This window comes from Canis lupus, chromosome 9, assembly GCF_011100685.1.
Source record: "Canis lupus familiaris isolate Mischka breed German Shepherd chromosome 9, alternate assembly UU_Cfam_GSD_1.0, whole genome shotgun sequence".
In the NCBI taxonomy this organism is placed as follows: domain Eukaryota; kingdom Metazoa; phylum Chordata; class Mammalia; order Carnivora; family Canidae; genus Canis; species Canis lupus.
This window is the reverse complement of record NC_049230.1, coordinates 25,310,771-25,325,743: the sequence shown is the minus strand read 5'-3', so window position 1 is coordinate 25,325,743 and position 14,973 is coordinate 25,310,771. Positions and strand designations below refer to the sequence as shown.

The 14,973-nt window shown below is 47.3% G+C and overlaps 1 protein-coding gene across 1 annotated transcript; it reads left to right on the top strand.

The window, feature by feature from the left end:
- The first annotated feature begins 314 nt into the window (after nt 1-314).
- GNGT2 (G protein subunit gamma transducin 2) lies at nt 315-3,220 on the top strand. Its single transcript, NM_001003071.2, is given in 3 exon segments — nt 315-491; nt 1,096-1,217; nt 1,638-3,220. Coding segments are annotated over 2 exon segments (210 nt in total). The 5' UTR covers nt 315-491; nt 1,096-1,133; the 3' UTR covers nt 1,764-3,220.
- Nucleotides 3,221-14,973: the final 11,753 nt, after the last annotated feature.

Here is a 14,973-nt window from a genome sequence, read left to right as displayed (position 1 = left end):
TGGGTTGGAGAGTGAGAACTGGCTCTAAGCCAGAAGGGTCACTAAAGGAGCAAGGCTGGGAGCAGGTGTCTGCTCCAGTGGCAGGGAGGGCTTGGAGGCTCAGGCCAGCGGATGGGCTTAGAACCTTGAGCCCATGATCAGCTTAGGCATCAGAGATTTTGGCTTCCAGACCATCTGCTTTATCTGAAGACTTTGAGCCGCTGAAGAGCTGGGACGCTCGAACACCATCTTACCTGAGTCGGGGACAAGTGACTTGAATACACACTATTTCTTGGCAGGTAAGAGGGGCTGAGGTTGCACTGGGCTGGGATTTAGTCTTAGAATTACTAAAGTTGGGCACTTGGCAGGCCTTCCTGATAATCCTGTCCTGATGATGTTGATATCAGTAACTATAATATTAATAGTAAATATATTATTCATATGTGCCAGACAGAGGGTTAAAATATTTTACATGCATTATTTTCTGAGGACTTACAAAAAACTCACACAAGGTAGGTACTGTTCTTTTTTTTTTTTTTGACACCCAAATCTCTTTTATTGGGGGGCACTGGAGGGCGGGCCCAGGGCCCAGGTATTGTTCTTATACTAATTTTGCAAATGGAGACACTAAGCCTCAAGGAGGTTGAGTGACTTGCCTAAGCCTCACAGCTTGGAAGTAGCTGGGAAGAACCTGGATCAGAACTGGAGGCTGGCAGGCTCCAGAGCCTTTCTCTTAACCACTAGGGTACACTCTCCCCTGGCAGGACCTGCTGTTTCCTAAAAAATGTCTACCTGTGCCATTATGTGGAACAATAACTTGGCTTCCCAAATCTGATTCACTGAAAGAAACTCCTTTTCTCTCCCTTCTCCATGCTCTGATTCCTGCTTCGTCCCTGGGCAGCTCCTTCTCCAAGGGCACAGCCTGTGCCTCCCCCACCAGACTGGGGGCATCCTCTCCTCCAGAGTCTGGACTCCTGATGGGGTCGGGGTGGGAGTGAATCTATGGTGTGAATATGCAGAGTCTGAAGGAGGGGCTGCACAGGGAAGGGGGTGGAAGTTGAGGTGTGAAGGGTGCAGGAGGGAGCTGCGGGGAGCCCAGGGCATTTGTCATACCAGCTGCAGAATCCTGTCTGGGAGCAGGTCTCTGGGACAGGATGGCCCAGGAGCTCAGCGAGAAGGAGCTACTGAAGATGGAGGTGGAACAGCTGAAGAAGGAAGTGAAGAACCCAAGAGCTCTGGTGAGCCTCCTCCTCCCTTCCCTGCCCCTCTTCTCCATCATATCCTGGTCCTCACCGAGCCGAGACCCCAAGGGGAAGGGACAGGCCCTCAGGGTGGTGGGCCTCTCCAGACTGGCAGAAGGAGCAGGAGCAGGAGGTGCCTCTGGGACAAGGGAGGAGGCAGAGGGAGGCCAGGGCTTACCTCCACGGAGAGCACACCCCACTGCGCAGCCTGGAGGGCACAGCAGGTGCCTGGCCCAGCACCCCAGCGCCCTTAGACGAAAGAACTCACCCCCCACTCCTGCCTGTCCCTTTCTCTCTCTCCTCTCCAACTTCAGTCCCATCCTGTCCAGGACCTGTTTTTTTGTTTGTTTTTTGTTTTTTTTTTTTTTGATCCTGACAGACAATCAAGGGCTGGAACCACCCTTTGTTTTCTCATAGATTTCCAAGACAGGAAAGGAAATCAAGGATTATGTGGAGGCTGAAGCAGGAAACGACCCTCTCCTCAAAGGCATCCCTGAAGACAAGAATCCCTTCAAGGAAAAAGGTGGTTGTATGATAAGCTGATGGCCCTGGAGCCCCTCCCCCCGGACATCTGTCCCTGCTCAGCCCCCCTGCTCTGCACCAGGAACCGAGCTTCCCGGGGACACCCAGGGACCCAGGGAATCATCCCCTTCTTTCAGCCACAGCCATGGCATGAGTAGACCCCTGGCCCATGCCCTGGGATCCACTCCCCACTCCTACCTTCGGCTCTCCTCTACTCCACCTGCTGGGTCACCACTGGCCCCACTCAGAGGACAGCTTCCCTGCCTCAGCAGCTGGCACCTTGTGTGGTGGGATTCAAAGAGCCCCGAGACCCCAGATGGCAATCCTTAGAGACATTTACTCCTCCCCGAAGCTGGGCCATCTTTCCCTCTGCACTCTTCCTAGGACCCAGTCTCTTATTCAGAATAGTTTGGGTTGAGGCCCAGAGTTGGGGGGCTCCTTTTGTCCCTCATCTGCAGGTCCAATCCTGTGGTCATCCTCTAAAGTCACTTAGATCACCCCAGAGGGCCTGAGGCCAAAAGAGTCTATAAAGTCACAATGTCATGATTGATTTAATATTATGGAGTGTCTGTTCCTTGCTGGATACTAGGACGAGAAGAGTGGCAACACAAACATGGCTCGTGTCATATTGTTTAGCAGAGAAAAATATGGAGCAAAATAAGTGCCACTCTCTGGAGAGGACCATCCAGGTGGTGTGGAGCCCTGGGGCGAGGTCCCTGTGAATTGCTGCAGGCCAGTGGGCCATGGGGTGGAACTAGGCAGACAGAGGCCCAAGAGGAAGATGGAATGAAGACTTAAAGCACCCAGTGAGCTCAGCTAAGGACTCTGTTCTGCACTGGTTGCAAGGGGAAGCCTAGGAGGGGGTGAAGCAGCCAAGGGACAGACGGGATTTGACCAGCGGGAGGGAGGCCAGATCCTGCTAAGGAGGGCGCTGGTTCCTGGGCCTTGTTAGCAAGCAGATTATAGTCTTACAGAACCTCAGAAGTGATGTGGGAGCAGAAGGCAAGCTAAGGACAAAGCACTAGCTGACACCCCACCACTCTCAGGTGGGATGTGTGTGACATTCCTCAGGCACTCCTGGCTGCCCTAAAGCTAAGGGAACGAAAAACCAATTGTTAATTTATAGAGATTACAGTCCTGCAAGACAAAATGTCTTAGTGATTTACCAGGGGAAAAATAACCCTTCTGGAAGTTAGGTTATTGATAACCTAACTTCCAGAAGGAAACTCCCAACTGTCTTACTGTTAATGCTTTCCTAGAGGGAAAAACCATCTGAACTTGATGATGGCAAGGCGTCTAGTATCTTGTAGGCCCTCTTTAGCATACAAAAATTCTTTTGAAAACCTCCCTTTTTCCTTACCCCCAGCTCCCAAGTATATAATCTGTCACCTTTCACGACCCCCTGAAGTTGGGCACCTGGCAGCTCTTTCTGCCTACGGGTCCTGTCCCCGTGTTTGAATAAAACCATTTTGCACCAAGGACGTCTCCAGGATTTTTTCTTGGCCATTGGCTCCGGACCTCACCCCACCAAACCTCAGCTACATCCCAAAACTACATCACAAGGACTCACTTGATACAATGTGTTCAGTGCAAAGTCTGTGGGGAGGATGAGGAGGACCCAAAGGAGGGCAGCCTAATCCAGCTGAATGGATGAGTTGAATCCTAGAGGGAAAAACCGATAAAAGCCTCTAGAAGAAGGTGATATCCAGAGCTGAATCGTAAACATTTCAGTTGTAAATGGGCCGATACATGGCAAATCTGGTTGAAGTGGCTTAGACATGAGAAGGGGAAAGAGTAAGAACCAGGGTTTGAATACACACACCTACCAGGTTGGAGTGGAAATGTCCTAGGAGGGGCCTAGATCTTTGGAATTCACTTCTAGAGGTGGGGTTGGAGGGGAACAGAGGGGTCTTCGTGTAATCCACCTTCACCTGCTGGGAGTGACCTGGCAATGTTTGCATTGGTGCACCTGGATAGCTCCATGGTTGTGTCTGCCTTTGGCTCAGGTCGTGATCCCGGGGTCCTGGGATCCAGTCCCACAACGGGCTCCCTGTGAGGAGCCTGCTTCTCCCTCTGCCTGTCTCTGCCTCTCTCCCTGTGTCTCTCATGAATAAATAAATAAATAAACTACAAAAAAAAAAAAAAAAAAAGAAGGAAACTGAATTCTGACAAGATTAAAAGGAAAAGAACGAAGGCAGACAATTAAGGAGATGATCATTAGATTGAGGGAATGGCCCTCTTAAATGTAGAGTGGGAGGTGGGGTGAGAAGTTCTTTGGGAAATAAAGTTTTCAAATCTTGACATCTCGCTGAATGATGGGTGAGGGAGAGGGAGTCGTCTGGGATGAAGAGTTTCTGGTTTGGGAGATGACTAGATAGACTGAACCCAAGCGTGTGAAAATAAACCTAATACAATGCAGTGATCCACTAGAGCTGCCAACTCGCCGCAGGTCCCAGTCCAAGGTCATGCCCAGGCCTACTGGAGAGGTCATGGACCCCTGGTGAGAATCCAGGCTCTTCTGGGGAGTGTCCAATGCTTTCCCAATTCCTCCTAAAAATGCCATCCTGACCCCAACTCATTCTGCAATCTCGAATAAATTCAGCCAATCTCATCCTTGGGAAGGAAAAGAAGAGGAATGAGGAAGAAGAGATTTATTTATTATTTTTAAATTAAGATTTTATTTATTCATGAGAGACACAGAGAGAGAGGCAGAGACATAGGCAGAGGGAGAAGCAGGCTCCATGCAGGGAGCCACCCAACGTGGTACTTGATTCCGGATCTCCAGGATCACGCCCTGGGCCGAAGGCAGCTGCTCAACCGCTGAGCCATCCAGGGATCCCGGAAGAAAAGATTTAAACAATGTGGGAAATAAAGGCAGAAGAGAAATTATTAAATTTCCTTACTACCTACAGCCCATTGACAAGTCCTTGAAACAGGCCGAGTGACATTCCTCTAGGGACTCAACTGCCTGGATGTTGACACTTTGCTAACAGGCAATAGTCAAACCTAGCCTGACACATCCCCTCGCCCCCTAATCCTGTAAGGCTACTTTAACATATATACAAATGTTTTTAGAAATTTCCTTTTTTCTACTCACCCACCAGGATACACATTGGCAGTCATCTCCCAAGCATATGGCCCACTGATTATATATAATCAGAAAGGCCTCATGATTAGGATTTTATTAGATGGTAATAAATGACCCTTTCCCAACAATAGCTAGCCCCCTCAAGGTCCTGGAAACCCTGCTTCCAAAATTCCTTAGAGACTCACGCTATCTCTAAACTCCTCTCAACTTGAAAGTATATAATGGGCCACTCCTCATGACCCCGAGGCAACTCTTTCTGCCTACAGATCCTGTCCTGTGCTTTCATAAAACCACTTTTTGCGCCAAAGATGTCTCAAAAATTCTTGGCTGTCAGTTTCGAACCCTAACGTCTTTCCTACATTATTAAATACAATAAATCTTTTTTTTTTTTTTTTTTTAATAAGGAAGGGTAAACATTCCCTCTGGCTCTAGCAGTAAGAAAGGAAAAGCAGGTGTGGGCCACAGCCCTCAGTGCCTGGCCACGTGGCTATGGCTTCCTTCCACCCATCCAGGTTCTTGTTCTGTGACCTTCAGGTGGAATCTCAGTGATTGGGTTGTTTGGCCCAGCGGAGACCCTGACCTGACCATTATTCCTGAGGTGTTTGAATCCTGGACAGGGCTCTGCTACAGTAGCAGCTTCTTCTGCTCACCTTTTCTCGGGGCACAGTGCAGATGCTCGGGGTGTTCTGATGAAGGAGCAGAAGGCAAGTTGAGGACAAAGCACCAGCTGACTCTGCACGACCCGCCCCACCCCTCAACTCCCAGGTGGAACCTATAGGACTTCCTCAGCCACTCCTGGCTGCCCTAAAGCTAAGTGAAGGAAAAACAAATGCTTAACTTCTAGAGATTACAGTCCTGTAACTCCCTCAGTTTACAAACGTTTTAGCGATTTACAAGAAAAAAGGTGTTCTTATCAATAACGTAACTTCCTGAAGGAAATGTAGGTAAAATTAAATGTCCTTATAACTTGCAGCCCATTGACAAATACTTGAGGCAGGCAGAGTATAATGTTCCTCCAGGAAGCTCCCAACTATCTTAATGTTAATGTTTTACTAGAGAGAAAACGATCCGAACCTGACAATGGCAAGGCCTCCAGTATCTTGCAGGCCCTCTTTAGCATATGAAAGTTCTTTTGAAAATTTCCCTTTTCCTTACCACCCCCAACTCCTAAGTATAAAATCTGCCACCCCTCACAACTCCTGGGGCAGCAGCTCATTTTGCCCATGGGTCCTGTCCCAATGCTTTCATAAAACCACCATTTTGTACCAAGGATGTCTCCAGAATTCTTTCTTGGCATTGGCTCCGAACTTCACCCCACCAAACCTCATCTACATTCCAAAACTATATCCTTCCCATACCCTTTCTGTCCACCCCAAGGTGTGATAACAATCACAGGACCCCTAAGCCTCAAGTCAGTCATCGACCCAATGCTCTGAACCCCTCATCTGTTTACCTAGTACCCAAAGGAGCCTCAAATGGCCCAGGGCAATCTCAGCTTCCACCTCAAAGGAATTATTTTGTGCCCCAGTGGCCGCATTCCTTCCCTGCATGCCCAGACCTTCACATTAGCAAATTGAGGGGATGAGCATGATAATCCTGAGGGCTGGTCGAGGGTGTGATCTAAGCCTACCTGTCCCCCGCCTCTGTCTCATAGATCCTGTGGGTTCATACTACCAAAGAAAAGCACCATGTGTTGTTACTGGTTCACTTCAGAGCACATACAGCCAGCTGTATGACAGTTTCTCCCAGCTGGCACCAAACCAGGGCTTTACCAAGCCAGTCCTTTGCTCCGTAAAGCCAGCAGCTTCCAGATGATGGACATGTGGTGAGGTCAGCAAATCCTGTCCGTATTCACCCCTTGCCTTAGATTTACAGAAGACTTGCAAAGGCTAATACAGCAGGTTCCCATGTGCCCCTCAGCCAAATTCCCCTAATATTAACGTCTTCCGTAACCCTGATCCTTGTAGTAGCACTAACAAATTAACATTGGGAGGATTCTTTTTTTTTATTTTTTTTATTTTTTTATTTATGATATATTGGGAGGATTCTATGAGCTAAACTCCAGACTGTACCTTGGATTTCCCTAACTTTTCCACTAGAGTCATTATTCTGTTCCAGGACCTACATTCCACTTAGTGTCTTACCTATTTTTTTTTAAAGATTTTATTTATGTATTCATGAGAGACACACACACAGAGAGGGAGAGAGAGAGGCAGAGACACAGGCAGAGGGAGAAGCAGGCTCCACGCAGGGAGCCTGATGCGGTACTCGATTCCAGGTCCCCAGGATCACGCCTTGGGCTGAAGGCGGCACTAAACTGCTGAGCCACCCGGGCTGCCCTGTCTTACCTATTTTTTCAAGGAAGGGCTTTCTTTTTTTTTTTTTTTTTTTAAGATTTTATTTTATTTATGAGAGAACGAGTGGGGGGAGGGGCAGAGGGACAAGCAGACCCCCTGCTCATGAGGGAGCCCCACGCAGGGCCCCATCCCATCTAAGGACGCTGAAATTGCGCCCTGATCCAAAATCAGTTGCTCCAGCAACTGAGCCACTCAGGCGCCCCTAGGGAAGGGCTCCTACATGGGAAATACTATGGTCTAGGATATCGTGGTCATCTAGAAGACGTTTCATAAGTTCATAGACGATAGCATTGGCAGAGACATGACAAGCAGGGAATACAAACTCGATTCCTGAATAAAATGCCTATTCCAATGACTCTCTGTACACTCCATTGACCTGCCACCAGAGTACTGGCTGGTTGCCTTGAGGCCTGGGATCCTATTAGGGGCTCAGGGTTGCCATTGGTGGAGCTGTGCTGGTCTTGCTGAAAGAAAGCCCTTACTGTTCTACTCACCCAGAACCTCTGTTCCTGCCTCTCTGGGGCTTTATTTCGCGAGCGCCAGTCCACCCATTAGTCACCCTGTCTAGGTGGTTATAAAGAGCCGCTTCCACATGGGCAGACTTCTGGTAAACCTCTTCATAACCCTGGAATATTTTCAGTCTCAAACTCCCCCTATGGGGACCAGCCACATAACTCTCCCCAGATATCCTTGTTTCCAGGTTTTTCAGTTGGGTTCTAAGACCTTGATCCTCTGACCAGAACCTTAATTCCTCCCTGGGAATCAGAAGGAGGAATTCCCTTCCCGATTGACTTTTGGGGTCAGCCCAAGGAGGGTGGTTCCCAGACAGAGGAGAATCACTGGGTGCAGATGCTCAGATGTGATCAGGGCCTGAACTGGGGAAGTGGAATAAGAAAGGAGAGGAGGTGATGAATTGGTGAAATAATTAGGAGACAATATTTCAAGGCTTAGAGATTGCGTGAATGTTGGCAGGATGGCAAGGAAATGTCACTCGTGGGACGTCTGGGTGTCTGAGCGGTTAAGCATCTGCCTTTGGCTCAGGGCATGATCCTGGAGTCCCTGGATCAAGTCCCACATCGGGCTCCCTGCATGGAGCCTGCTTCTCCCTCTGCCTGATTCTGCCTCTCTCTCTCTCTCTCTCTCTGTCTGTCTGTCTCTGTGTCTCTCATGAATACATAAATAAAATTTTTAAAAAAAAAGGGAAATGTCACTCGTGACTTCAAGTTTCTTTCTGGCATGACTGAGCAAATGGGGTGTCACCATTCAGAAGGCCCTTCTCACCAGGTGCTTCTACGTGACTCCCCTTGGCTTCTTCTACCTCTTCTTGTGCTCTGTTGAAAACCACTTCGAGGTGACAGCTGATAATATGGAAGGACGTGAGTCCATGCAGGATGGCTGTGTGGTTCAGGATGGGAAGAGCCCAATGATAGAGCTCAGAGAAGACAGTGACTCAGATGAAGTGGAGGAGGAAGGGCCATGGAAAGCCAAGCAGGGAGGATCATGGTGTGAGGAGGCCAAGCAGAAAGCAGTCCATCGAAATCTGATGATCCTAAAAAAAAAAAGAAAAAAAGAAATCTGATGATCTTGAGCAATAAAATGAGGCCAAGTCGGGAAAGGGGCTCCTGATTTCTTGGTCAACTAATGTCAAGCCAAATAATTCTTAAATTCTCTGTCACCTTCCTTCCACACTCTTTCACCAGATTCCCAGGGTGGGATCCCTAGGCCTCAGAAGGAGGGGAGGGAAGAGGAGAACAGCCAAATTTGACTAGCTAATTTGGGGCTCAGTGCCTGAGGCTGGCTGCAGCCCTAGTGCATCAGGCAGCCCAGCCCCTCCCACCCACCTGTCCAGGATTGCACCCTTGCTACCTGGAGGAGTTGTGGGTGGGAGGAAATGGGCTCTAGTCTGCTTGGTATCTTGGTGCCTTAGGCAGAGGATGATTATTCAGCCATGACCTCAGGGCCCCCTGGCCTGCCCCTACCCTAATTCCCTACCTGAGCTTGAGGCCCAGGAACAAGACCAGCTTTTCATGGGTGCGTTTGACATGTGCTGTCACATAGGGCCTCGGACTGAAAGGAGCCCTGTGCTTGATTTGTTTTTGTTTTTGTAAGATTTTAATTATTTATTCATGAGAGACAGAGAGAGAGGCAGAGACCTAAGCAGAGGGACTCCCCTCAGGCCCTGGGCCAAAGGCAGACACTCAACCACTGAGCCACCCACCACTTTACCATTCTTTTTTTTTTTTTTTTTTTTTAAAGATTGTATTTATTTATTCATTAGAGACACAGAGATAAAGAAGCAGAGACATAGGCAGAAGGAGAAGCAGGCTCCCTCAGGGAACCAGATGTGGGACTTGATCCCTGAACTCCATGATCATGCCCTGAGATGAAAGCAGAGCTTAACCACTGAGCCATCCAGGCATCCCTCACTTTACCATTCTTTTTTTTTTTTTTTTTTAAGATTTTATTTATTTATTCATGAGAGACACACAGAGAGAGGCAAACACACAGGCAGAGGGAGAAGCAGGCTCCATGCACCGGGAGTCCGACGTGGGACTCAATCCCGGGTCTCCAGGATCGCGCCCTGGGCCAAAGGCAGGCGCCAAACCGCTGCGCCACCCAGGGATCCCCAAATAAAAAAATTTAAAAAAAATAATTTTTGAACAGGAGCCCCACACTTTCATTTTGCCCTAGTCCCCACATATTCCTTATCTGGTCCTGTGTAGGGAGGCAGAGGCTCCAGCCCAGTGGAGGAGGCAGGATGCTTACCAAGAAGCAGAGTATAAGGTGGGTGGCTCAGGGATAGAGGATTTGCCTTTGCCTCAGGTTGTGATCCTGGGGTCCTGGAATCAAGTCCTGCATTGGGCTCCCTACATGGAGCCTGCTTCTCCCTCTGCCTATATCTCTGCCTCTCTCTTTGTGTCTTTTATGAATAAATAAATCTTAAAAAAAAAAAAAAAAACTAACACGACACCCTCACCCTCCTACTCCCTGCCCTCCTTCACAGTCTCTGAGGATTAGAAGCTGAGGTAGGAGAGGTGACTCTGAAGTATCTTCTCAACATCCCTTTGGCCCCTCTGGTCACCCCCTTCCCTAGTGTGTCCACCCACAGCCCCGCCCCCAGCCCACTGCTTTTGATTTTACGCGCTACTTTAGTCCTTAATTTATCAGCCCAAATTTTAAGCATCTTGAGGGTAGAAGTGGAGTCTTTCCTTTTGGGTTTCCAGTGCCTTGGACATGGTAGGTGCCCAACAAATGGGTGTTAAATGACTGTGCATTTCTCATAATTTACAGACTTTCTATGTGCCAGGCATTGTGATAAGTATTGTACACACATGATCCCATGCACAAATGAACAGACAAAGATAATACATCGACAACCCCTGGAACTGAGTGAGCATAAGGCATAAGCCGCAGACCTGGCTTCCCTGGTGGCCTGATGCTCTGCCCTCTTCTGGTGACTCTGGTCAAGGACAACATATGACTGCTGCTACCTTCTGAAAATTGCTGCCTTTGCGGGCGACCTTCCTGGGAATAAAATCCTTGGGAGGGGCCCTTCTTAGACTGTTGGGAGGAGAGGGAGGTTCCTTCCTGTGCTAGGAGGGATGGAAAGAGAAGGAAATGTGGAGAAGCTCTCAGAAAATCTGGAGCCGGGAGGGAAAGGACGGAGTGGGGTGGGGTGGCGGTGGCCAGTTCATAAATGTTTTACTGACTGTGGGTTAAGAGCCATCAGTGAGTTATGAAATCAGTTTAGTAGTTCGGGACCAACTTTGAGAAATCTTCCCACCTCTGCAGGTGACAAAGACCTTCGAGTGCCCCCAGGAGACTGCCAGGCATGAGAAGCTCACAACTTCTCAAGCTCCATTCTGTGGGTGGACAGTGCGAATTGTTAGAAAGTTCTTCCAGAAAAAAAGAAAGAAAAAAGAAAAGAAAAGAAAAGAAAAAGAAAGAGAGAAAGAAAGAAAGAAAGAAAGAAAGAAAGAAAGAAAGAAAGAAAGAAAGAAAGAAAGAAAGAAAGAAAGAAAGAAAGAAAGAGGGATCCCTGGGTGGCGCAGCAGTTTAGCGCCTGCCTTTGGCCCAGGGCGCGATCCTGGAGACCCGGGATCGAATTCCCACGTCGGGCTCCCGGTGCATGGAGCCTGCTTGTCCCTCTGCCTGTGTCTCTGCCCCTCTCTCTCTCTCTCTGTAACTATCATAAATAAATAAATATTAAGAAAGAAAGAAAGTTCTTCCAGTTACCCCTCTAACTTCTGCCCACGGGTTCTCTTTCTCTGCCTCTGTTGCTACCCTTCAAGTTTTGTTTTCCTCTCCATATAAGCATGTGTTCCTTTCTGTTCCTTTAAGAGTCTTAGCTTCTATAGTCCTCGCTATTCTAAAGATCTTTCTAGCAGTTATCATTATAGGGCTTATTTTGGCTCAGATACCCAGAAAAGGACTTTTGTTTACTATTTTACTAGTCCTTGCCACACTGCTATGAAAAAGGCACTGTTGTCCCTTTTCCTTTACAAGTGAGGCTTTGAATATTTTTTTCTGGATTAGTTGAGATGTAATTGACATGCATGATTGTATAAGTTTAAGGTGTCAACACAAGGATTCGTTATACGCGTGTACTGTGGAATGATTACCGCAATAAGTGTACTAACACAGGCATTGCCTCATATAGTTACAATTTTGGAACATGTTTTTTTTTTTTTAAGATTTTATTTACTTATTCATGAGAGACACACAGAGAGAGGCAGAGACACAGGCAGAGGGAGAAGCAGGCTCCCTGTGGGGAGCCCACTGCGAGACTCGATCCCAGGACCCCAGGATCACGACCTGAGCCTAAGGCAGACACTCAGGCACTGAGCCACCCAGGTGCCCCCAATTTTGGAACATTTAAATTGCTCACCCAGATGTACCCAGACAGTTAGTGGCAGGGTGAAAATGTTCTCCTGCAATGCCTAGAATTAAATCTGATCCTCTGAATGCCCTTGGGCTGGCTCAGAGTAGAGGATCTTTATCCTGATTCCCCAGTCTGTGGGCAAACTCTTCATTTCAGATTTCCTCATTCGTGACCCGACAGAAACATGTCTCTAAATAGGTATTGTTTTTCACTTCTCATGTTGAAAAAATACCACATACATTCAGAATAATGAATACAACATAATGTGCATTTTAACAAATTTTTGTTGTGAACAAGCTATGTGACCTCCACCAAGGACAAAAAATAGGATAACACCAGTATCAGAGTATCTGACCGGTTCAGTTGATAGAGCACATGACTCTTAATTTTGGAATCGTGAGTTCAAGGCCCACATTGGGCAGAGAGATTACTTTAAAAAATAATAATTGGGACGCCTGGGTGGTGCAGCCGTTGGGCATCTGCCTTCAGCTCAGGGAGTGATCCTGGTCTGGGGATAGAGTCCCGCATCAGTCTCCCTGCGAGGAGCCTGCTTCTCCCTCTGCCTGTGTCTCTGTCTCTCTCTGTGTGTCTCTCATGAATAAATAAATAAAATCTTTTTAAAAATTTTTTTAAAAATAATAATACCACTACCCCCAGAAGACTTGTTGCTGGCCCCTTTCCAATCATGGCCCTCTCTGTTCCCCTGGGTATCCTCACTTACATGGGAATTTTTGCTTTGCTTGAGTTTTACCATCTAAGTTTGCAGCTCTAAACAATATACAGTAGTTATTTTTGCCTGTTTAGTAACTTTATATAAATGGAGTCATTTATTCTTTATTTGCCTTCTTTTGTTCAATACCTTTTTAAAAAGACTTGTCCATTTTGTTGCTGTATAATATTCCATTCTATGGCCTTACTGTAAGTTATTTATCCATTCTACTACTAGACATTTGAGTCCTTTCCAGTTTTTGGCTATCATGTGGCAAAAACACTCTTATGCATGTCTCAAATGCCCACATTTCTGTGGATATGCATACAAGAGTGAAATTGCTAGATCACAGGGTATGAGTGTCTTCAGCTTCAGTAGTTAATGTAAAATTAGTTTCTACCAGTTTATTATTATTTTTAAAGATTTTATTTATTTATTCATGAGAGACACAGAGAGAGAGAAGCAGGCTCCATGCAAGGAGACTGATGCAGGGGCAGCCCCGGTGGCTCAGCGGTTTAGCACCTGCCTTTGGCCCAGGGTGTGAACTCCTGGAGTCCTAGGATGGGGTCCTGCATCGGGCTCCCTGCATGGAGCCTGTTTCTCCCTCTGCCTATGTCTCTCTGTCATGAATAAATAAATAAAATCTTTAAAAAGGAGCCCGATGCGGAACCCCGATCCCAGAACTCCAGGATCACGCCCTGGACTGAAGGCAGGCACCAAACTGCTGAGCCACTCAGGGATCCCCTAGTTTCTACCAGTTTACACTCAATCTCACAACCCTGAGACAAAATCAAGAGTATGAGGCTTAACGGACTGAGCCACCCAGACACCTCTTAAGATTCTATTTTTAAGTAGCCTCTACACCCAACTTGGGGCTTGAACCCACAACCTCAAGGTCAAGAGTTATATACTCTACCTACTGAGCCAGCCAGGTGCCCCTATATCGTTATTTTGGATTTCCTTTTTTTGGTGTAGTACCAGTTCAAGCACTTTGCTATTCTTCTCTTAGGTTCTTCTCTTAGGTTGTCTTTATTTTAATTGATTTTTAGAATTTTAATTTTATATTCTTATTGTTTATTGTGAGTTCTTTAAGTAATCTACAATTTCTTTGCCAGTTATGCATTACAAATATTTTTTTCTTATTTTGTGCCTTAACTTTTCACTTTCTTATTTTTTTTTTTTTTGAAAGATTTTATTTATCCATGAGAGACACAGAGAGAGGCAGAGACGTAGGCAGAGGGAGAAGCAGGCTCCTTGTGGGGAGCTCGATGTAGGTAGGACTTGACGCCAGGATCCTGACAGACAGACACTTTACCACTGAGTTACCCAGGTGTCCCTTATTGGGGATTTTTGATAGGAAGAACATGGAGTATTACATGAATATGGTGACATATACTAAGCTTTTGGAATTTTTTGTCTTGTTTAAGAGGATATTCTCCAATGTTCTCTTCCAAAAGCTTTATTGCTTTTCCTTTCCCATGAAGGTCTATGATTCACATGGAATATATTGCAGTGTTTAGTGTAAGCTGGGAGGAATTTGATTTCATATTTTTCCAATTGGACACCCAGAATAGTTTATTGAAAAGTAGATCCTTTCCCCTCCTGCTCTGCTGCGCTACCTTTGTCATGAATCACTTGCCCAAATACGTGTGGGGCTGTTATCTGGGCCTTCTGTTACATTCCATTGGCATGTTGGTCTATCCTGCTGCACCAGTACCACACTATCTTAATTCCTACAGTTTATAGTTGATAATAAGGTTTAATATCTGGTAGAGCAAGGCCCTCCCACCTCTCACGCCTACGCATTTTCAGGCTGGGATGGTTCATACACACAGATCCATTCAAACGTTTATGCAGTGTGTGGGTGGGGGGGGGTAGGGGTGCTGGGGGGGGGGGAAAGCCGAGAGAGGATCCTGTTTCCATGGCATCCTCCCAAAGGGCGGGCACGTAGAGCCACGGTGCCAATCACCCTGTAGGGAGATCACAAATGCGTCAATGGGCTCCCTCGTCACTCATCCCAGAGGGCCCGGCAGCTCTCAAAACCCAGAAAGGACTCAAAGAAGACAACACTCCAGGCGCGCCTCTTCCCCCGCAGCCAAGACACACGCGGTTCCCGCGGATCGCGCGCGCCAGTCCCGGCCAGGCTGGCTAACACGTGCTCGACCCTGTGGGGACCCCACGCAGAGTCCTACCCG